This window comes from Tupaia chinensis, unplaced genomic scaffold (genome assembly GCF_000334495.1).
Source record: "Tupaia chinensis unplaced genomic scaffold, TupChi_1.0 Scaffold000115_1, whole genome shotgun sequence".
Classification (NCBI taxonomy): domain Eukaryota; kingdom Metazoa; phylum Chordata; class Mammalia; order Scandentia; family Tupaiidae; genus Tupaia; species Tupaia belangeri.
Window position 1 is genome coordinate 2,728,784 of NW_006159579.1, and position 22,472 is coordinate 2,751,255.

Here is a 22,472-nt window from a genome sequence, read left to right on the forward strand (position 1 = left end):
TTTTTTTTTTTTTAAGAATTATTTTATTTAACTTTATTTATTACTATTGTTATTATTTTTCAGATCGATCAGACAGAAAGAGAGGAGAAGCAAGAAAGCAAGCCACCAGGTCCAGGACCCAAACTGCAATCAGCCATGTGGGAGTCCAGCACCTTCAACCACCTTCCGGCCCCCTGTTTGGTTTTTAATCTGTGAGAATGTAGAGCTTTTATAGCTATAAACTTTGTTTACTTCACAGTCTACAGGGAGAACTTTGCCATGTAATGAAAGAAACCAAATTAACCCATTTTATGACCTAATCTGGTATTCTGCTTTGGCTGCTCTTCTACAAGCTCCTAAAAATATGGCATAGACTGGGGGCCAGCAGGTAGTGTGGTGGTTAAGGGCACTGGAGTCCCACATGGTCGACAGTGGTTCAGGTCCTGGACCTGGCAACTTGCTTTCTCACTCTCTCTCTCTGTCCTTCGCTGGTCAAATTTAAATTAATTAATAAAGTTCAATGAAATAATTATTCAAAAAATATGGTCAAGACTAATATAAAATACACAACACACATAAAGCAAGAGATTACTGATTAGATAACCAACTCCATTCTAACATTTTGGTTTCATTTTTCTATTGCTATCACATTCCATGTGTCATACACATACACTATTTCCCCTTACTCAGGTTAATTATTAAATGCACAAATGTACATTTTCAGTAGACATCTTGCCAAAATCTTCTAGGTTACTAGTGAGCAAAGAGCTTGCTTTACAGGTCCCGAGGACAGTTCAGACACCATACAGGGTTTCTCCATCAAAACTAACTTAAAGGATGGGACTAGCAGATAGCGTAATAGCTACGTTGCTGGACTCCCATGTAGTTGACCACGGTTTAAGTCCCAGACCCAGTGGCTTAAACTCAAGCCAGGCGCTTGTGCATGTGTGGTGAAGATCCTGAGAGGAGAATGGAAGAGAAGGGACTGTGGTGTAGCCATCCCCCCTGGGGGGGGATTTCTCGCTTTCTGTCTCTCTCTGTCTGTCTGGCGAGCACACACGCCCTATAGCAAACACCTCTTAAAACAAAAAACAAAAGACTAACTTAAAAGGACCAGCAGGTGGCATGGTGGTTAACGTGCTGGAACCCTATAGCAAAAACCTCTCAAAACAAAAAACAAAAGACTAACTTAAAAGGACCAGCAGGTGGCATGGTGGTTAACGTGCTGGAACCCTATAGCAAAAACCTCTCAAAACAAAAAACAAAAGACTAACTTAAAAGGACCAGCAGGTGGCATGGTGGTTAACGTGCTGGAACCCTATAGCAAAAACCTCTCAAAACAAAAAACAAAAAACTAACTTAAAAGGGCCAGCAGGTGGCATGGTGGTTAACGTGCTGGATTCCCATAGGGCTTGAGTCCCAGACCTGGCACCTTGAAAATCACACCAGCTGTGTGTGTGTGTGTGTGTGTGTGTGTGTGTGTGTGTGTCTGCCCCAGATCCCAGGAGGAGAATGGAGGAAAAGGGACTAATGTGTGGCCATCCCTCTGGTAGGTGATTTCTCACTTTCCTTCTCACTGTTTATGTCTGTCTGTCTGTCTGTCTCTCTAGAGAGTGCACACGCCCTAAGGCAAAAACTCTAAAAAAAAAACCCCAAAGAACTAACTTAAGAACTAGTTCAAATATTGACTTTCCACCACAGACAAATGTAATTAAACTTAATTATTATTTGATTCACTTTTTTTTTCTTTGCTATAGGGAGCGTGCGCTCGCCAGACAGAGAGACAGAGATAGAAAGCGAGAAATCACCCCCCAGGGGGGATGGCTACACCACAGTCCCTTCTCTTCCATTCTCCTCTCAGGATCTTGGGCACGCATGCACACCTGCCCGGCATGAGTTTAAGCCACCGGGTCCGGGACTCGAACCGCGGTCGACTACGTGGGAGTCCAGTGACATAGCCATTACACTAACTGCTGGTCCCTTGATTCACTTTTATTCACCAAATCTACCCCTCCTAGCATCATGATTTAGACTTTATAATCTCATCTCCATACACAGGCTGTCCTCACACTGATGAACTACGATAATATGTACAAACACATAAAGTATCTGTGGCATAGTAGTTTCTATAGCTCAATTGTCACTTGACACTAGACAGCATTGCACAAAAATCTAAAAGCAAGACCACTGTAGAATAGATGAAATTTCAGTCCTCATCAGACTTGTCCCAGTCCAGAACCCGACAGCATTCACTTACCCCCATGACTCTGCCACGCTGCTCAACATCCTCCCACATAAAATGAACTATGATACGACACATGTATTTCCCACTCCGGCCTTCCTGCTTCATTCGGACCAGACACATCCTGGGTAGAGAGAGGACATAAAAAGACATTAAAATGCTGTTTGCATTTTTTAATGTCAAATATTTCCACTCAAGGTTTGCTCACTTAGGAGTGCTTTAGCAAACAGCACCAAATTTTTACTAACTGACCTTACTTAAATTAAAAAAAAGCTTTTATTGAGGTATAATATAGAGATTTCAAAGTACATAAATCTTTAAGCACACAGCTTAATGAATTTTTTTATAATTACTTTTTAATTTTATTTATTCATTCATTTATTCTTTTATTTATTTATATATTTTTTTAAAACCAGCTTTTTTTTTTTTTTTTTTGGAGAGGTTTTTTCGCTATAGGGCGCGTGCGCTCGCCAGACAGACAGAGAGAGACATAGAGACAGAAAGCGAGAAATCACCCCCCAGGGGGGATGGTCACGCCGCAATCCCTTCTCCTCCATTCTCCTCTCGGGATCTTGGGCACGTACGCACACGCGCCCGGCGTGAGTTTTAAGCCACCGGCTCCGGGACGCGAACTACGGTCGACTATGTGGGAGTCCAGCGACATAGCCATTACGCTAACTGCTGGTTCCCCATTCATTTATTCTTAATCTGAGCAGAGAAAGACACAAAGAGAGATAGAAAGAGAGAGGGAAACCGAGAAAGCAAGCCACCAGGCCCAGGACTTGAACCATGGTCAGCCATGTGGGAGTGTCCAGCACCTTAGTCACTATACCACCTGCTGGTCCCCAGCTTAATGAATTTTTATATATTATATATACCTGTTTAAGTACCACCAAGACCAAGATATAGATTATTTAGGGCACCTTGGGCCAACGGATGATGTGAAGGTTAAGGCAGCTGGAAAATCATGCAGGGTGCATGTGCATACATGCCCAAAAACCCAAGAAGAGAATGAAGGAGAAGGAATTGCAACATGGCCATCTCCACAGGGGGATGATTTCTCTGTGTCTCTCTGCAGTGAGGGCACATATTCTACAGCAAAATATTTTACTGGTAAAAGTAAGAGATCTAATGAAGCAAAGCAATTTGCCCAACACCAGATAGTAGTCTTTTTTTTTGGAGAGGTTTTTGCAATAGGATGTGTGCGCTCGCCAGAAAGACAGAGAAAGACTGAGAGACAGAAAGCAAGAAATCACCCCCCTAGGGGGGATGGCCACAGCGCAATCCCTTTTCCTCCATTCTCCTCTTAGGATCTTGGGGACACACGCACACACGCCCGGTATGAGTTTAAGCCACTGGGTCTGGAACTCAAACCACGGTTGACTACATGGGAGTCCAACAACATAGCCATTACACTAACTGCTGGTCCCCAGATAGTAGTCTGTGCAGGTATAGAACTGAGCTGTCCAATACAGTAGCCACTGGCTTTCTGCAGCAAATGAGTAATAGAAGTAGGGTGGGCTGGTCCAAATTAAGACGCAGTAAAGGGTTAAGATTTTAAAGATTTAGTTCAAGAAAAAGTATTAAAATACTTCAATAATTTTTTTATTGGATTCATTGGGTTAATAAAACCTATTTTTAAATTTAATTTCTTTTTGAGTTTTAAAACACAGAAACTAGGGTACCAGCAGATGGCATAGCGGCTACATTGCTGGACTCCCACATGGCCAACCACAGTTCAAGTCCTGGACCTGGCTTGAAAATCAAGCTGGGTGTGTGTGTGTGCATGCCCAAGATCGGGGAGGACAATGGAAGAGAAGGGATTATGGTGTGGATGTCCCCTGGGGGTGATTTCTCACTTTCTCTCTTTCTGTTTCTGTCTGTCTCTTTCTCTCTGGCAGGCTCATGCACCCTAAGGCAAAAACCTCTTAAAAGAAAAAAAAAAAAAAACTAAACATCCAAAAAAAAATTTTTTTGGAGAGGTTTTTGCTATAGGGCACATGCACTTGCCAGAAAGACAGAGAAAGACAGAGAGGCAGAAAGTGAGAAATCATCCCCTGGGGGGATGGCCATGCCCTAATCCCTTCTCCTCCATTCTCCTCTCAGGATCTTGGGCACGCATGCACACGCACCTGGCGTGAGTTTAAGCCACCAGATCTGGGACTCGACCCGTGGTTGATTATATGGGAGTCCAGCGACACAGCCATTATGCCAACTGCTGGTCCCGATACTGGGAAATTTTAAATGATTGGGTTGGAAAAGTCATGATGCATTTTTGCATTAAAAAAAAGTCATGGCTTTTCCTACACTCCAATACATATATGGCTTGCATTATATTTCTACTGGATAACACTTGTCCAGAAAATAAATCATAGAAGTATAATGATTATATTTGCATAATTATCAAATTGTTTTCCTCACTACCATGCAAGCTACACTGAAGGCAAAGACTTAGTGTTTTTTGTTTTGTTGTTTTGACTTCAGAATGCATGTGCTCACCAGAGAGAGAGAAAGCACCTCCCAGTGGGAGACAGTCACACTGCAATCTTTGCTCCTCCACTTCTTTATTCCATCAGGATTTTGAGCATGCACACATATCTGGTGTGCTTTTCAATCCACCAAGACCATGGTTCAAACTACAGTTGGTCACATGGGATCTGGCTCCCTATGTGCAGAACTTAACCAGGTCTGATTCAAGTCTAGTTTGTCTAGTTATTTTTTTTTCAATGCTGTATCTCAAAAGTTTAAACACTCAATATATATTTGCTGAATAAATAAATGAATAAACATCACAGGCCACGTTTAGGACCCTACCCCCTATACTGCACTGTCTTTAATCGGTCCAAAGGACTCTGCTTAAAACCTAAGAATATAAGAATTAAACCATATTTTTAAAATTAATATTACATGCTTAACATACATAAGAATATAAGTGAGGTCATGAACTTTCTAAACTATTTCCTAATTCCATTCTTACAACTATACTTATTTTTATTATTTATCATTAAATAATTATCAAGTAGCTACAATAGGACTACCACTTACCTAAAAGACAATTTCTGTTATATTCGTGAAATATTTAGTCTAAACTAATGATTCTATCTCCATACATAATTAATCCTGCCCATTACAATTTACCAGAACAGCATGGCACAATGGAATGACTCCAGTCTGGCCTGCCTCAACACTTTTGTTCATGACTAGAACAAAAGCAAACATACTTATCAAACTTGCAGATGACAAGACATTGGGCAGGAGGACAAATATGTTGGATGACCTAACCATGAACCAAAAATACTGTAACAGGCTGTTTCAAAAGACTGAAGATGAACCTGAAAAGGGATAAATGGAAGGTTCTGTACTTGGGTCTTCAAGAATGGAAAAAGTACATGACAGATAAGTAACGCCTACCTGTGTGTGAAGAAGTCTTCTAGGCTTAAGTTGATCAGTAGGAGTCAAGAGGATGATAATGTTGTCCCAAAGACTGATGTGATTTTGGATACAGTAATGTAAATCTAACATCTTCAATGAGCAAAGTGAGACTTGCTTTACTCACCAGATCAGAATCTACTTGGAGCTTTGAGCTTTATGTTTTAAAAGACAAGGGAACCAGCAGTTAGCGTAATGACTATGTCACTGGACTCCCACGTAGTCGACCGCGGTTCGTGTCCCGGACCCGGTGGCTTAAAACTCACGCCTGGCACGTGTGCGTGCGTGCCCAAGATCCCGAGAGGAGAATGGAGGAGAAGGGATTGCGGCATGACCATCCCCCCTGGGGGGTGATTTCTCGCTTTCTGTCTCTATGTCTCTCTCTGTCTGTCTGGCGAGCGCACGCGCCCTACAGTGAAAATCTCTCCAAAAAAAAAAAAGACAAGAAGAAGGATGAAAAACCAGATAGTTAAACCAGGAGAAAAAAGGAGATGTGCTTTAAGCATTGTAGAAAAGTGATTTGACTTTTTATCCAAGAGTTAGAATCAGAACCAGTAAGTGGGCAATAGAAGGAGGATTTACACATTGAAGAAATGAACTGAGCGGCAAAAATTTCTAATAGAGAAATGTCTGAACATTCAATTGAGGAAACAGATGACCTCATTGTAGAGATATTGCCTGTTATTTAAAGGTGAATGCTTGATGGGAACTCAGCTATTGACAGAGGCTGACAGTATGATCTGTAGTGGAATTTGTTGATGATGTGAGTCTAAATTTGTAACTTATAAACCCAGTTAGTGCCTAAGAAGTAACACCTAGAGACAAGAGAAAAAAAAGTCACAAAGAAAAAGATTTGGGGGAACCAGCAGTTAGCGTAATGGCTATGTCGCTGGACTCCCATGTAGTCGACCGCAGTTCGTGTCCTGGACCCGGTGGCTTAAAACTCACGCTGGCTGCATGTGCGTGCGTGCTCAAGATCCTGAGAGGAGAATGGAGGAGAAGGGATTGTGGCATGGCCATCCCCCCGGGGGGGGCTTTTCTCTGGTGAGCACACGGGCCCTATAGCAAAAACCTCTAAAAAACGATTTGGCAGGCTAACAGGTGGCATGGTAGTTAAGGTGCTGGCCTCCCACATGGTTGACTGTGGTTTGCGTCCTGGGCCTGGCGACTTGAAAATCACACCAGGTGCGTGTGCATGGATGCCCAAAATCTCAGGAGAAGAATGGAGGAGAGGGATTGCTGCATGGCCTTGAAACCTGGTGCAGGGGAGGGATTTCTCACTTTCCCTCTCACTGTCTCTCTTTGGCAAGCAGAAGCAACCTGTGGAAAAAAAAAAAAAAAAAAAAAACCTTTAAAAAAAAATTGGCTACTGTACTGATATAGAACTTATTCCAAGATAGAAATAAACTGAGCAAAGTTCAACAGCCCTTTTCCATAAGATTTTTCCAAAAGTTAATCAAGCCACTCATGTCAGTCTCTCACCTGAAAACACGCTGCATATGTTTTGATGCTTAAGTGTCGTCAGAGGCCAATTCATCAGCAGCAATAGTGAGGTAATGGAATTCTTCATTTATTTGAAAATTCTGTAGTTTGTTAATACACCTGCCCTCTAAGGTTTAAAAGGCACAGATTTTCTCAGACCATAAACTTTCTAACTATATCAACATGGAGTGAAGTGTTGTTATTTCAGGGCACAAGTTGTTCTATAGCCCTTACAGATAACAACTGGATTAAATGGTTATCAGGGTTGAAAAGATAAAGCAAAATGAAGACATTTTCAAGATGGCAACTGATATTTAATTCAGTAATGAAAAAATATATATATTTTCCCTAGTAAACATAAATTGATCTCATATTGTGTGAAGATACATGGTCAAAGGCTGTGGGAACTAGAGTGATGGCTAAAACTAGAACCCAGCTTTGAAGGAGCATTTAGTCTCTAGGGGGAGTACATCACATATAGACAGCCCTAAAAGAAAATGCATTAAGTGTCCCAAGAGAAAGTGCAATGGAGTTTGAAAGGATTATTTGTGACTGAGTGGGATCAGAGAAAGCTTCATGGAAAATTAAATATTGTACCTGGGGACGTAGAAGGAGGCGCTAAGGTTGGACAGGTAGAGACAAAAAAATAAAAGGAATCTCCATTCTAAGTAAAGGCAGGGCCATGGAAGAGTTAAGCATGTGCTAAGGGAACAATGAATACCTAATTTGTAGAAAGGCAGTGTATAAAAAGCAGAAAAAAATCAAGAAAAGTCATAAAGGGTTTTGAAATGTCACGCCAAAAAACGTCTGTACTTTACTCAGTAGGCAATGGTGAGCCAATGAATGAAAATGGCAAGCCACTGGGAAGAAGAGATGTAATGAATAGAACCCTGGCACTGAGAACAGATGAGTTGCTAAGAAGTTAACCCTTTCTTCTCAGATTTGAACCTGTAATTACAGTAAAGTCATCAGGGCTGGAAAATTACAAATTTGGTGAAGATTTACTTTAGGAAAGCTATGGTATTCAGAATAATCTGATCCAGACATATAAAGATTGGAGAGGTTTTTTTTTTCTTTTCCCCCCACTATAGGGTGCATGCGCTCGCCAGAAAGACAGAGAGAGACAGAGAGACAGAAAGTGAGAAATCACCCCCCAGGAGAGATGGTCACGCCGCAATCCCTTCTCCTCCATTCTCCTCTCAGGATCTTGGGCATGCACACACACGTGCCTGGCTTGAGTTTAAGCCACCGGGTTCGAGACTTGAACCGCAGTCGACTACATGGGAGTCCAGTGACATAGCCATTATGCTAACTGCTGGTCCCAACATATAAAGATTGAACCTGCCTTTGAGAGATATGCAACCAGCAAAGTTTGTTATAACCTGCTCCTGATTTTACTGATACTAACCATATGGAAAATATTAATTGAAGTAAATGTAAATGAAAGGAGGATAATTTTTTTTTAAAAAGAATTATTTTATTATTTTATTGGACTTTATTTTTTATTTATTTATTTTAATTTGACGAGAAAGGGAGGGAAGGGGAGAGGGAGAAGGAGAGAGAAAGAGAGTGAGCGAGCAAGAAGGGGGGGAGTGAGAAAGCAAAGTCACCAGGTCTGGGACTCGAACCATGGTCAGCCATGTGGGAGTCCAGCGCCCTTAACCACCACGCCACCTGCTGGTCCTAAAAGGAGGGTAAATTCTAATTACTCCTAAAACACTGTACCTAATTAGTTCAATAGACACTTGACTGATTCAAAACACTTTCAAATGCAAAGCTCTATGGCAAATTTCATCACACATCAAGAGTTACAGTTGCAAAAGCAAACCAGGCTAGATAATGCACTCAGCAATGTACAGGACTGCAGTGCTGGAAGCACAAGCCAATGGTAAGTTCAGCTCCCTGGGTTGGCCTGAAAGCATGCCAGGCACAGGTGGGTGACCAAGATTCTGAAGAGCTGAAGAGCTCAGGAAAGGAGATCATGGCACAATAAGATCCTGATCAAGGGTGCTTCTCTCTCCCTCTCTCTTGCAATGTACACAAGGCATGCATAAAGGTTTCTAGAAAACAAAGAAACAGTCTTCCTACCAACAGGAAGTATACTGAAGACTCTCATGAGTTCTATTGAGGAAATGAGATTCAGATCCACACAAGGTTTGTCCAATCACACTAGCACCATATTCAGCGAAATGGAAGTTCAACTGACTTTTGCTTTGAGTCTGTAAACCAAATTTTCTAGGTAGTTAAGGACAGAAAAACAGTCTAGTTGTGACTTTTGTTTAACCTTCTCAAGAGAAAAGCAGAGCTGAAGGCTAGGCATACAGCTAGGACAGTCAGCTGCCTGGAATGTCCAGACAAGCAGCTGAAGGCCAATTCCTAGGCCGCCTGACCTTGAAGACTATCACATTCAGTCTACTCCTTTCTTTGATAACTGTTCTGAATAGGTGACACATGAACACAGTAATAAAAACTAAGTCTCCTTTTTACCTGTAGCCAATCAGTTCCTCTCCCTAAGACCACAATAGTTACAGGTTTCTTAGGAATCCTTTCACACATACTCTACATAGACAAATGTATGTGTATACATATTTTTTTTTTTTCACATAAATGGTAGCTTTTTTCTTTCCCCTTTTCACAATGGTAGCATTCTATACACTATTCTTAAATTGACAAAACACTTCATCTGCTATAAAAAGTATGGAAATGAAACCTCTTTGGGACATCAGAGATCACAGATTCAGGCCTGCTATTTTATATAGTATGTTTAGGATAACATTTGATTAGGATGAATTCAGCTTTGGTCATTTTTGCTATTCTAAAAATGACTAATAGAATGCCAAACAAGGCCCAGCCAGGGTGGTCCAGGTGATAGGACACTGCATTACAACACTGGAAACCTCGTGGGAGGACCTGTGTTTAGATCTAAGGTCTACCTGAATGCTCCATGATCCTGGTTGGCTATAGGGCTGGGGAATCAGAGTGTGGGGAAACCCTGTTAAGGGTACCTGTCTTTCTCTCTCCCCTGGCCCCACCTCATGAAAGACATAAATGAATTTAAAATTAAAAAAAAAAAAAAAAAAAAAAAACCTGGGCCAGCAGATGGTGTAATGGTTGTGTCACTAGACTCCCACAAGGCTCACCATGATTCGAGTCCCAGACGCAGTGGTTTAAAACTCACGCCAGATTGTGTGTGCATGCATGCCCAAAATCCCAAGAGGAGAATGGAGAAGGGACTGCAGCATGGCCATCCCCACTAGGGAGTGACTTCTCATTTTCTGTTTCCCTGTCTCTCTGTCTCTCCAGAGAGTACACATGCCCGATAGCAGAAAAACTCTTAAAACAGATGAACAAAAAGCCCTAAAGAGCAAAAACAAACAAAATAATTAATAGCTAACATAACTATATGCCGGGCATTAGGCTAAGTGGTTTAGATGCACTGCTCCATTTAACTCTGAGCTAGTGAAATTCTTACTGGCTTGGGGTGATTTTTCACTTTCTGTCTCTCTGTCTGTCTGGTGAGCGCACACGCTCTATAGCAAAAAAAAACTCTCCAAAAAAAATTTTAAAAAGGTGATTTTAGGACCCATTGCAAAATAAAGCCAACATTTGTCACAGATTCTGACTACACACAATAATGTTTGAGTGGACATATTCCACAATTGAGAATATTAAGCTAAAACAAAAGAACAGAACAGCTGTATTTTAATTCACTGGATGCATTTCTCATAATAAATGCCTAAATTAAATGTTGAGAAGTAAAATTACATTTTCTATAGATAGGGGCTTGTTCTCCTGGAAGGGGCCCTAAGTGAGAATTAGTCACGTAATCCCTCATCAGAAAAGTGATCAGCACTGCAAAAGCCTCAGGGGCCATTGGTTCCTACAGTCAAGCTGTGTTAGTCTACGGGACCATTTACATTTCAGGACAGCTAGGCATAAACCCTTCAAAGGGACAGTTTGTGCAGGAAGCGGACAAAAGCAGCTAAGCAAGTCCTTACAAACATGGGTGAGATTCTGAAAGCTGTAGGCTGTGACTACACTGATGTGGTAAAAACAACTGTTTTGCTGGCTGACATAAATGACCAGTACTGTCAATGAAATCTACAAACAGTATTTCAAGGGCAGCTTTCCTGCTAGAGCTGCTTCCCAGCTTGCTGCTTTGCCCGAAGGGGGTCAAGTTGAGACTGAAACAGAAACTGTCCAAGGAGCTCTCACAACCGCATGACTGTAAGGGGTCAGTGCTGTTTAATCTGGAACTCTCATTATGTTTTTAAAATTGACATCTTAATTTTTTTTTTTTTTTTTGGAGAGGTTTTTGCTATAGGGTGCGTGCGCTCGCCAGACAGACAGAGAGAGACAGAGAGACAGAAAGCAGGAAATCACCCCCCAGGGGGGATGGCCACGCCGCAATCCCTTCTCCTCCATTCTCCTCTCGGGATCTTGGGCACGCACGCACACGCGCCCGGCGTGAGTTTAAGCCACCGGGTCCGGGACTCGAACCGCGGTCGACTACGTGGGAGTCCAGCGACATAGCCATTACGCTAACTGCTGGTCCCTTAATTTTTACAACTGATGAAAGTATAAGTCTGATTGAAATATCTGAAGTTATTATGGAAATACCAATATAATAGGGTGAGTTGAATGTGAATTGAAGGTTAAATAATGAGTACCGTCATAATGTTCTAAATTACACTTAATGTACATCTGTATTACTAAATGTAGAACAGAAACTCGTTACATAGTTACTTGAATAAATAAAAGGGAAATAACATGTAGGAAAGAAGAGTTTATTGTTCCTGAGAAATAATCAAGAGCACACCTAGTTTAGATAAATCCTATTAATTTAATGATGTGAAATATTTCATTCTCGTGTCAGATATGTGATTCTGTTTTTACTTGAGTAAAATTATTAAACTTAAATGGTAGATATACAGAAAAAGAATATGGCCCAAACTTTGTATAGCTAAAATTTTTCTAATGGAAATCAATTATATGTACCATTTTTTAAATTGCATTTTGCCACTATTAAATTTCATAATTTGAGATTGCTTGGCAGAAGTGGGGTGGGAGACAGAGAAGGGGATGGGAATGACAAACTAAAACATAATACAAATTGCCCTTAAGAATGCAAAACATGGGACCAGCAGCTGGCGTGGTGGTTAAGGCACTGGACACTCCCATATCGTCGACCATGGTTCAAGTCCCGGACCTGGTGGTTTGCTTTCTCACTTTCTCTCTCTCTCTGTCTCCCTCTGATCAAATGAAAATAAATGATGCATAAATAAAATTAAATAAAATAATTTAAAAAAAAAAGAATGCAAAACAGACCCCATGGTCTAGTGGTAAAGGGAGCCAGAGCCTACATGGCTGACAGTGTAGTTTGAATTCTGACACAGGCAGCTTGAAAAACATGCAAGATGCCTGTGCATGCATGCCTAAAATTCTGACAGGATAGAGAAATGGAGAAGGGATTGCAGCATGACTATACCCTATTGGAAGGTACTTTTCCCCTCTCATGCTTTCTCTGTCTCTGGCAAAAAACACATGCCCTCTGGCCAAAAAGAAGGCAAAATAAACTGTAAAAGAGACAACTTGGTAATAAAAAGATTCCTGTATTAAATAATTAATGTATTCATTCATTTAACAAGTATTTACTAAGCACCTGCTCTCAGTATAGACTTAATATGTGCATAAACTACTCTGTCTAGGAGCAATTCCAATTACCTCTCTCAAGTCTGATGATGTTCTTAAACCCACAATTTATTATTGAGGTTTTAAGCTTCACAGTACTATCCTTGTCTCTCAGTGATTCCAGTGGCTCATAAATAATACTGATCTCTTTTACATATAAGGAAGGCAAATAACCTACCTAGCAAAGTAGAGGAAAAACTAAGTGTTCAAGTTTTAGTCTAATGACTCCCTAATATCTCTAAAAGGCAAACAAAGACAAGGGAAATGGAAAAAAAAAAAAAAAAAAACTCACTGACCAGGAGTCCCAAATAATAAAAAGCTAAAGATGCCAGTTCTGCCTCATGGCAAATAATAATAAGGGTCATTACCATTAAGTCCTATAATATGAGACGTGTCCCTGGGAGATGTATTTGCATTCATTATCTCTCAATCTACGCAATCAAGTATCCATTATAACTGTTTCCATTTCACAGTAAAGAAAATTAAGGTTCAATAACCTAAGACAGTACAGTGGAGAAGAGAGGAGCAGGGATGAAGCCTGAGCTCCCACCTATCTCCTGAAACCAGTCTCTCCCATAAGACTTCCCCCATTCAGTTGACAGCACAGCACAGGACAAGTAGGAAGACAACAACACTGTCTGCAGAGTTGAGAGGAACAGGCTGGTTTCCTAGCCATGGTTTCCTCCTCTCTGCCTAAACGTAGAAGAGAATTCTTGTTATTCCTGATGTTGACCTCCTGCCATGTACTGGCAGCTCTGAGCATGCTGTCTCGCTCACGCCATTTCCGCCCTCCGACAATGCCAGTTGTGTCTTGGCCTTGTTTCTCCCACATGGTAGTTTATACCATGCTTAGAGCTGAACTGATTTTAAATTCAGTGAAGACTGGTAGGCACTGAGGCAAGTTGGTCACTCTGGCTGCTATGAAGGAATCCCAAAGGGGACTTTCACACAGCTTGTTTCCCTTACTCTGTCACCAGCTGAAGCCAAAAAAGCAGAGCCTACATGGCCGTGCTCAAGCCCCAGCAGTGTGCTAATGAAGGAGTTTATTGATTCCTGAGCTGGCACACTAACCTTTCCCAAAGTTGTGTAGATGGCCATCTACACCTGGCTACCTAAACTCTCACCCCGTGAAATCTAACACTTCTGCGGGGAGCATGGGGGCCACAGGACCGTCTGGGCAAACAGACAAATGAGTGAGGCACTTCCTGAAGCCATCTCACCTGACAGTGATCCTCTGAGAACTACACCTGGCCCATAGCCTGCCTGTCACATCCACTCTAAAGAATAAGCTCCTGGGTAGCCAGTACCAGTGCACTTAGGTTATGCAATATTGCTAAAATGCTCCTGCACAGGTCTTTAGTTTGGGCAAAAATACTACCTATATCAGCATTTGAACAAAGCAGTTATGGCTGAGAGAGGGAGAAAGAGGATGTGCACACGGCTGGGGTTCACCATATATAGCAGGTCTGGAACTGTTAGAATCTGCAGGAGCCCAAATGCCCTACAGCTATCAAAACTCCTGTGGTGATTTTAAAGAGCTCTCTAGCAAAGGCCGCCACTGTCTGCCTGGACGGAGACTACACTAGTCTGCATTCCAACCCCTTTCCACCCCCTCACTTCTCTTCATTCCCAGAGGCTTCTTTCCTTCATCTTTTAAAAACATTCCAATGGGAACCAGCAGTTGGCATAATGGCTATGTCGCTGGACTCCCATGTAGTTAACCACAGTTCAAGTCCCAGACCCGGTGGCTTAAACTCACGTCAGGGGTGTGGGTGTGTGTGTGTGTGTGTGGGAGTGGGTGCAGGTGTGTGTGTGTGTGTGTGTGTGTGTGTGTGTGTGTGCATGCCGAAGATCCTAAAAGGAGAATAGAGGAGAAGGAATTGCAGCGTGGCCATGCCCCCTGGGGGGTGAGTTCTTGCTTTCTGTCTCTCTGTCTCTGTCTTTCTGGCAAGCACACATGCCCTATAGCAAAAACCTCTCAAAAAAAAAAAAAAAATTCTAATGTTGCTCCATCTTAAACAACGAAATGCTTCCCTCTATCCTGTTTTTCCCTCTAGTGATCATCCTTTCATCTTTCTTTTTCACTCAAAACTTCTTATAAAGGGGTTGGCTCCATGGTGCACTGGTTAAGTACTGGAGCTGGATGTTGGGAGCTGGATCCCACATGACCCACCAGGGCTCAAATCCCAGCCCCAGTGGCTTGAGAGACATGCCAGTCATGTGTGCATGCATACCCAAAATCCTGGAGGGAGGGAGAAATGGAGGAAAAAAGATTGCAGTGTGATCATGTCACATTAAGGGGTGTTTCTCTCTTTAGTAAGCACATGTGCCCTCTGGCAATAAAAAATAAGTGGGGGCCAGCAGTTAGTGTAATGGCTATGTCACTGGACTCCCACGTAGTCGACCGCAGTTTGCGTCCCGGGCCCAGTGGCTTAAAACTCACACCGGGCGCATGTGCGTGCGTGCCCAAGATCCCGAGAGGAAAATGGAGGAGAAGGGATTGCGGCGTGGCCATCCCCCCTGGGGGGGTGATTTCTCGCTTTCTGTCTCTCAGTCTCTCTCTGTCTATCGGGCGAGCGCATGCGCCCTATAGCAAAAATCTCTCCAAAAAAAAAAAAGTAACAAAAAAAGTGAAAGAAATATCATCCTTCACCTAAACATCATTTTAAAAAGAAAGTTCTTGGGACCAGTAAATGGCATAATGGTTATGTAGTTGGACTCCCATGTGGTCAACCGCAGTTTGAGTCCTGGGACCCAGTGACCTAAAACTCACGTTGGGCACATGTGCATGCATACCCAAAATTCCGAGAGAAGAATGGAGGAGAAGGGATTTGTCATGGCCACCACCACTCTGGGGGGATGGGGTGGGGGATGGTGTGATTTGATTTCCCACTTTCTGTCTGTTTTTCTAGTGGCCCTATAGCAAAAATCTCTCTTAAAAAAAAAAAAAAAAGTTCTTCAAAAGGTAGTTTGCAGGGCTAGGAAGTGACGTGGTGGTAGATTCCCACATGGCCAACTATGGTTCGAGTCCTGGACCTGGTGGTTTGCCTTCTCACTCTTTCTTTCTGTCATTCTTTGGTCAAAATTGAAGAATAATAATAAATAAAATTTAAATAAATCTTATTTTTAAAAAAGTAGTTTGCAATGACTTTTTTCCCTCCTAAAAATTCCTCAGCTCGTGTCCCCTGGGTCTAGCCCCCAGAAGGCAATGTAACTGCTTTCCTTGACTATCCTCAGGCAACACTCCCTTCCCCTGTGTCCCCATAAGATCTGTACATCAACCTGTACTATTTTCAGGTTTACACGCTGCCTCTCCCAGGACACTGATAATGAGTACCAAGAAACACAGTGCCCATCATAGCTGGTGATCAGTAATGTCTGCTATGTTTTTAGGCAGATTCACACTTGAATCCCTACTCTATCATACACTACCTCGCTTTTTTAAGGCAAGTTCTCTGACTTCTAAGCCTCTGAACCCTCATATGTAAAATGGGGATATAATAGTTGTGAGACTGTGTGAGATAATATATGTAAACATATACAGAGTTTGAGAAAGCATCCACTGAGGGGTGCTTCCTCTCTCTTTCTCTCTGTAGTAAGTACATGTGCTCTCTAACAATTAAAAGAAAAAATTTTGCCCTCTCACGGCTTCACTTCCAAGATGATGAAGAAAAGGAACAAGAGCCGTGGCTATGTGTGGCCTCTTCGCAGCACTAACTGCGCCAGCTACGTGGCCAAGGACAAGGCTTTTAGAAGTTCACCACCAGAAACATAGTAGAGGCCTCAGCCATCAGGAACATCTCCGAACCAAGTGTCTTCCATGCCTATATGCTCCCCAAGCTATATGTGAAGCTACATTACTGTGTGAGTTACGCCATTTATAGCAAGGTAGTCAGGAACTGATCTCATGAAGCTCAGAAGGACCGAATACTCCCAACCCGATTTAGACCTGTGGGGGCTGCCCCTCACCCTCCACCAAAGCCCATGTAAGAAGTTGAGTCTTTAAGGACTGAAGAACTGTCCCCTGGGAAAAAATAAAATGCAAATTACACATTAAAAAATAAATTGGGGGCCAGCAGGTAGCATGGTGGTTGAGGCGCTGAACACTCCCATATGGTTCTAGTCCTGGACCTGGTGGCTTGCTTTCTCACTTTCCCTCTCTCTCGCTGTGTCTCTCTGATCAAATTAAAATAAAATGAATGAATAAATTAAATACATAATTCTTTAAAAAAAAAATTTGGGACCAGCAGTTGGTGTAGTGGCTATGTCACTGGACTCACATGTAGTGCGACCACAGTTCGAGTCCTGAACCCGGTGGCTTAAACTCACACTGGGCCTATGTGCATGTGTACCCAAGATCCTGAGAGGAAAATGGAGCAGAAGGGATTGCGATATGGCCATCCTCCCTGGGGGTGATTTCTTGTTTTCTGTCTCTCTGTCTTTCTGACCAGCACATGTGCCCCATAGCACAAACCTCTTAAAAAAAAAAAAATTCATGATATCAGGTCTTTAGCATCTGGCTTCCTTCTCCCCATTCCATTGGCTTTCTTTATTTCTTTTTAAATGTTTGCTATAGGGCACATGCATTCACCACAGACAGAAAAAGAAAGTGAGAAAGCATGTCGGGGGAAATGGTCATGCCTCAATCCTCTTTTTTTTTATTTTGAGAGACTTTTGCTATAGTGCATGTGCATTCATTAGAGAGACAGAGACAAAATAAGAAATCATACCCCCACCCCCACCCCAGCGGGACGGCCATGTGTAATCTCTTCTCCTCCAATCTCCTCTCAGAATTTTGGGCACACACACACACACACACATGCATGCGCACCTGGCATGAATTTAAATCGCAAGGTCTGGGACTCAAACTGCAGTCGACTATGTGAGGATCCAGTGACATACCCATTACAACACCTGCTGGTTCCCCTCAGTCCCTACTTCAGTCTCACTTTCCTCTTAGTGGGTGGAGTGTGATCATGCCTCCATCACATCAGGATTCTGAGCATACACACACACACGTGCCTGGCATGTTTTTTAAACTATTGGGGTTACAACTGAACTGCAGGGGGCCACATGGGATCCAGCTCCTAACGCACAACACTAACCCACTATGAGGTTGAATCCAACTCCATGGCATAGCAGTAATGCACTGCTCAAGAGAAACAAGATCACACAAAGTCACTGTGGTTCAAATCCTCAGACTGGTCAGTCTGAATCATGCCAGGCATGCACACAAGTGCCCAGGATCCAATAGGCTGGAGGACTGGGGGAAAGGAATCGCTGCATGACCAGACCATGGGAAGGGTACTTTCTTCTCTTTCTCACATAGGTGCACATATACTTTATCAAGAATTTAAAAAAATAATAATTCAAATGGAATAGGAAATATCAGAAACTATCTGACACCATAAAGATAAGTTTTATAAAGCTTTAGTACCAAGGGGCCAGCAGCAGGTGGTATGGTGGTTGGGATGCTGGACTCCTACCTGGCCGACTATGGTTTGAGTCCCAGACCTGGTGTCTTGCTTTCTCATTTTCTCTCTCTCTCTTTCTGGTTAACATATATGCCTTATAGCAAATTTTAAAACAATAATAATTAATAAAATTAAATAAATAATTCTTTTTAAAAATCCACTTTATATTATATATATGTGTGTGTTCTGGGTTACAAAATAAAATGCACTTGTTACTATAGGTTAAGAGTCAGAAAATTCTGGTTAGATAACTGATGATTGATCAGGTGCAGAGGGTAAGGGCAAAGTCAAAGAGGACTTCTGAGTTTCTGATGTGGGCACAATACCACTGGCCAAGATAGGGAAGAGAGGAGGAGGCCTGCTTTTATCAAGTCCACATGGGAATGCTGGACAGCTCGGCAAGTTTTCAGCAGCCACAGTAAACACTAATCTTGTTCAACAAAGACAATGGACACATAGTCATTGCAGCTGCAAATTCACATGAATACACAACCGATAACAGTCCCTGACGAACTGGAGGGGGAAGTCCCAGTTCTAAATCCCAATCCATAGAAAAACTGTAAAACTAGAAAAGGCAGACAAGGTAAGTGAAACATCAACACTTTCTCCAGGGAATAAAAGCATATGAGAAATCTTGCCCCTACTCCAAAAACCAACAAGGTAACACCCTTGGGAACCAAAGCAAGTATTCTGAAGAGTCTGCCACCAGAGTATTTTTTTGTTTATCAGGAAGTGTGCTTTTATTTTTGTTTTTGTTTTTGTGAAGAGGGGGTTATTTCTATTTTATGACTGTTTTCTAAGTCTCCCCTTCTCTCCTCCACACTACCATCTCCAAGAGGTATTTCAACCTGTGGGTCCTGCTGTTTCACTTTGACTATCCCTCAGTTACCCTCCTGAAGCTTCAGGCTAAGAGAACAGGGATAAAACAACCTACCATCTCCATAGCCTTGGAGAGGATCCACCACTCCTCCTAACACTCTCTGCAGGTAGAAAGGAGAGTTGCCTAATTCTTCTTGGGGAATCACAGCATGTTTGGGCGCCAAACTAATTTTCTGAGGACCCTTTCACTACATTCCTCCATAAATCTGCCCCAGACACTCCAGACAACAGGCAGCTCTCAAATACTCCATGTTCTTGTACATAATAATCCATCTTTTGCTCTTAATATTCCCTCAGTGAAAAATACTCTCCCTTTTTCTGATGAAAAGTCTATTCACCCAAAGCCAGCAGGTGGCGTAGAGGTTGAGGATGCCGGATTCCCACATGATGGACTGTGGTTCGATTCCCGGATCTCGTAGCTTGCTTTCTCACTTTCCCTCTCTCTTTCTCATTCTGTCCCTCTCTGATCAAATTAATAATAATAAAATAATTCTCACTAAAAAAAAAAAAGTCTATTCACCCAAGTCAAATGTCACCTCTACCCCACAGCCATATCCTTCTATTCAATGCCCTATGGTCTTGAATACACAGTAGGTCCTCAGAAAGAGTTTGTTGATTCAAACTGAGAAGCTATTCATTCATTCCCTCAAAGCCAGCAGATCATCAGAACTAAGGGGAAAGGAGGAAGAAGGTGAAGGATAGACCAAGTGTTGATTTGAATCACACAGTCTCCCTCCCCCTACTTAACTGGGGGTGGTACGCCCCACTCCTCTTGAAAAATTAAACCAACCTCAGCAAGCACAACTCAGCAGGCAGTTTGGAAACTTTAAAGAACTATAAGTAGTTTCAAGGTTCTCCCAGCTGCTATTAGTCAGGTATTGACCTTGGGATGTGGTCACAAGGATTATATATTTTATTTTGCCATCCACTCCCTCTAATACTCTGATACCTCTAGCTATATAGGCAAGAAAGAGTCTTTCATACAGGTTCTGAATATTATCTTTGAGCTCCTCTGGGAACAGTCTAGCCTTCTCTCAACCCTCCCACCTCTTGGTGAGTAATTCTACAGTGCCACCTTTGCAGTCCTCCCTGTTGAGAAAGTAGTTTTCCCCTTAATATATCCAACTTCCTCCCTGAACCCTTTTCCTAACCTTCACCATTAAGACAGCAGGAAGGTAATGTGCCTTCTCAGCTGCCTGACGAAAATACATGGCACATTTCAAATTAATAAGGGTTTTGGTAGCTGCAGCTTCCTCTATGATCCTACAAGCTCTATTTACTCACATTTATTATAGAACTTAGCTATTCCAATTTTTTTTTTTGGGGGGGAGGGAGGTTTTTGCTATAGGGTACATGCGCTCGCCAGAAAGACAGAGAGAGACAGAGAGACAGAAAGCAAGAAATCACTCCCTCCCCCAAGGGGGATGGCCACGCCGCAATCCCTTCTCCAGTCTCCTCTCGGGATCTTGGGCACACACACACGTGCGCCTGGCATGAGTTTAAGCCTCCAGGTCTGGGACTCGAACCATGGTCAACTACATGGCAGTCTAGCGATATAGTCATTACACCAACTGCTAGTCCCAGCTATTCCAATTTCTAATTGACCATTTTATGCCTCTTATCTCCCTCACTATGTAAACTTCTTGAGAACTATGCCTAGTTCCCAACAAAGTGCCCAGGATATAGTGTGCACTCAATAAACTACCAGCTTAGAAAGAAATAACATTAAATAAATTGCCACCTTAGGCCCTTAGTCAAGCTCAGTGACTATGTGAGTTCAGAAGAAACATTTCAGCGGTGATCAAAACCAAAAAGTCTTTATATAGCAGTCAGACTGCTATATGCAAAGACTCAGCTAAAGGCAGTCTTAAACAAGGATCCTTTTGACAGGGCCAACTATTCCCTATGTTCCGCAGATACTCACTATGGTCAAAGTAGTAAACTTAGTTCTCCAGAATTTACTTTCCCAAGATCTGGCAATTCAATAAATACATTCCCCAGCCCCCACTTCAACAACTCTCCTATATCCTTCTGACCTTTAATACTGTGTAATACTAGATGAAAAATTGATTATTTTTGGCTACTTATTTCACAGCTGAAGAAAAAATATACTGTTTAAGGTGTTAAATATTTTTACATGCAACAAACCTGGCATGAATCTAACCTGTATGCACATTTTAGAGGTACAGGCGTAAATGTCAGTGCTATAATTTGTTATAGGTTTCTGATGACCAGCAATGAAAATGACCACGGATTCTCACAATTCAAACCACTTTTACGTAAATGTGAACTTTCCTAAAACAGCCAAGGAAGAGAACTTTCCACCCACTCTCACAGAGTCTCTTAGAGATACTGATAGCATTGTGCACTGGGTTAGGGGTTCTTGAAAAAATCCTACAAATATTAGTTTCTTTCTGGGCCTATGCTTTGACCTTTAATAAAAATGTGCTTCAAGACACCAGTTATTAAAAATGAAAGGAACAGTTTTTAATGCCTGAACAACTGCCATTTCATATAATTGGCCCCACCAATGGCTATACTGTGTAAGTCAGAAGTGAATAAAAAAAAAAAATTAAAAAAAAAAAATATATATATATATTTATAGTGACTTCACTTAAATCACTCACTTACCAGACATGAAGTAGGGTTACAAGAAACCATGAATTGAATGTATCAGGCATCTGACACCCTAGAAAATAACAATAAAATATAAATATATGACAGTTTAGCAGAAGCACACCAACTGTGTTTTAAATACTGGTAATAATTTGCTCAACTAAAATACACAGCAATTACAGTGCTCTCTGATTATGCTACTGCAGAGGAGGCCATAGAATCACAGAGTAAGACCATGGGCTGAAGGAACTTTGGATGCAGCCGACCACCCTTTCTAGCTCTAGCCCCATAACCACCTTGCTATGTAGTCTTGCACAGATTACTTCTCCCCTCTGAGTCTCAGTTTTCTTGCTTCAGATAATGTGACCTACATAAACTCTATGGTTCCTTCCAACTTCCATGTGCTTCTATAATTATTTTCCCTCCCTGGGCATGAATTCTGAAAAGCAAGGCAAATACCATCTTGCCTACCACACTTACATATCAGCTTTTTTCACTTGAGCCTCATTGAGTTTAAGTCTTTCTAGTCTCCTTTTCCTGTCATCTTTCTTTAGGTAACCCATCATCACATGGGTGTCTGGCTGGATGAGAGGACCCCTGCTGAGTGTGCCCTCATTATATGTCAGGGAAAAAAGCTGGAGCAAGAGGATAAAGAAAAATAGATAATCAGCAGGATATCT

The 22,472-nt window shown here is 42.0% G+C and overlaps 1 protein-coding gene and 1 pseudogene across 1 annotated transcript in view; one reads left to right on the forward strand and one right to left on the reverse strand.

Annotated features, from left to right (window-relative positions):
* The window catches only part of UQCC1 (ubiquinol-cytochrome c reductase complex assembly factor 1), a 145,477-nt gene that overhangs the window by 59,646 nt on the left and 63,359 nt on the right, over positions 1–22,472 (reverse strand). Inside the window, exon 7 of the mRNA XM_006144049.3 lies at positions 2,237–2,345. Coding sequence (XP_006144111.1) covers positions 2,237–2,345 — 109 coding nt within the window. The remainder of the gene's footprint in view (positions 1–2,236; positions 2,346–22,472) is intronic.
* On the forward strand, positions 10,963–11,357 carry LOC102474176 (2-iminobutanoate/2-iminopropanoate deaminase pseudogene; annotated as a pseudogene).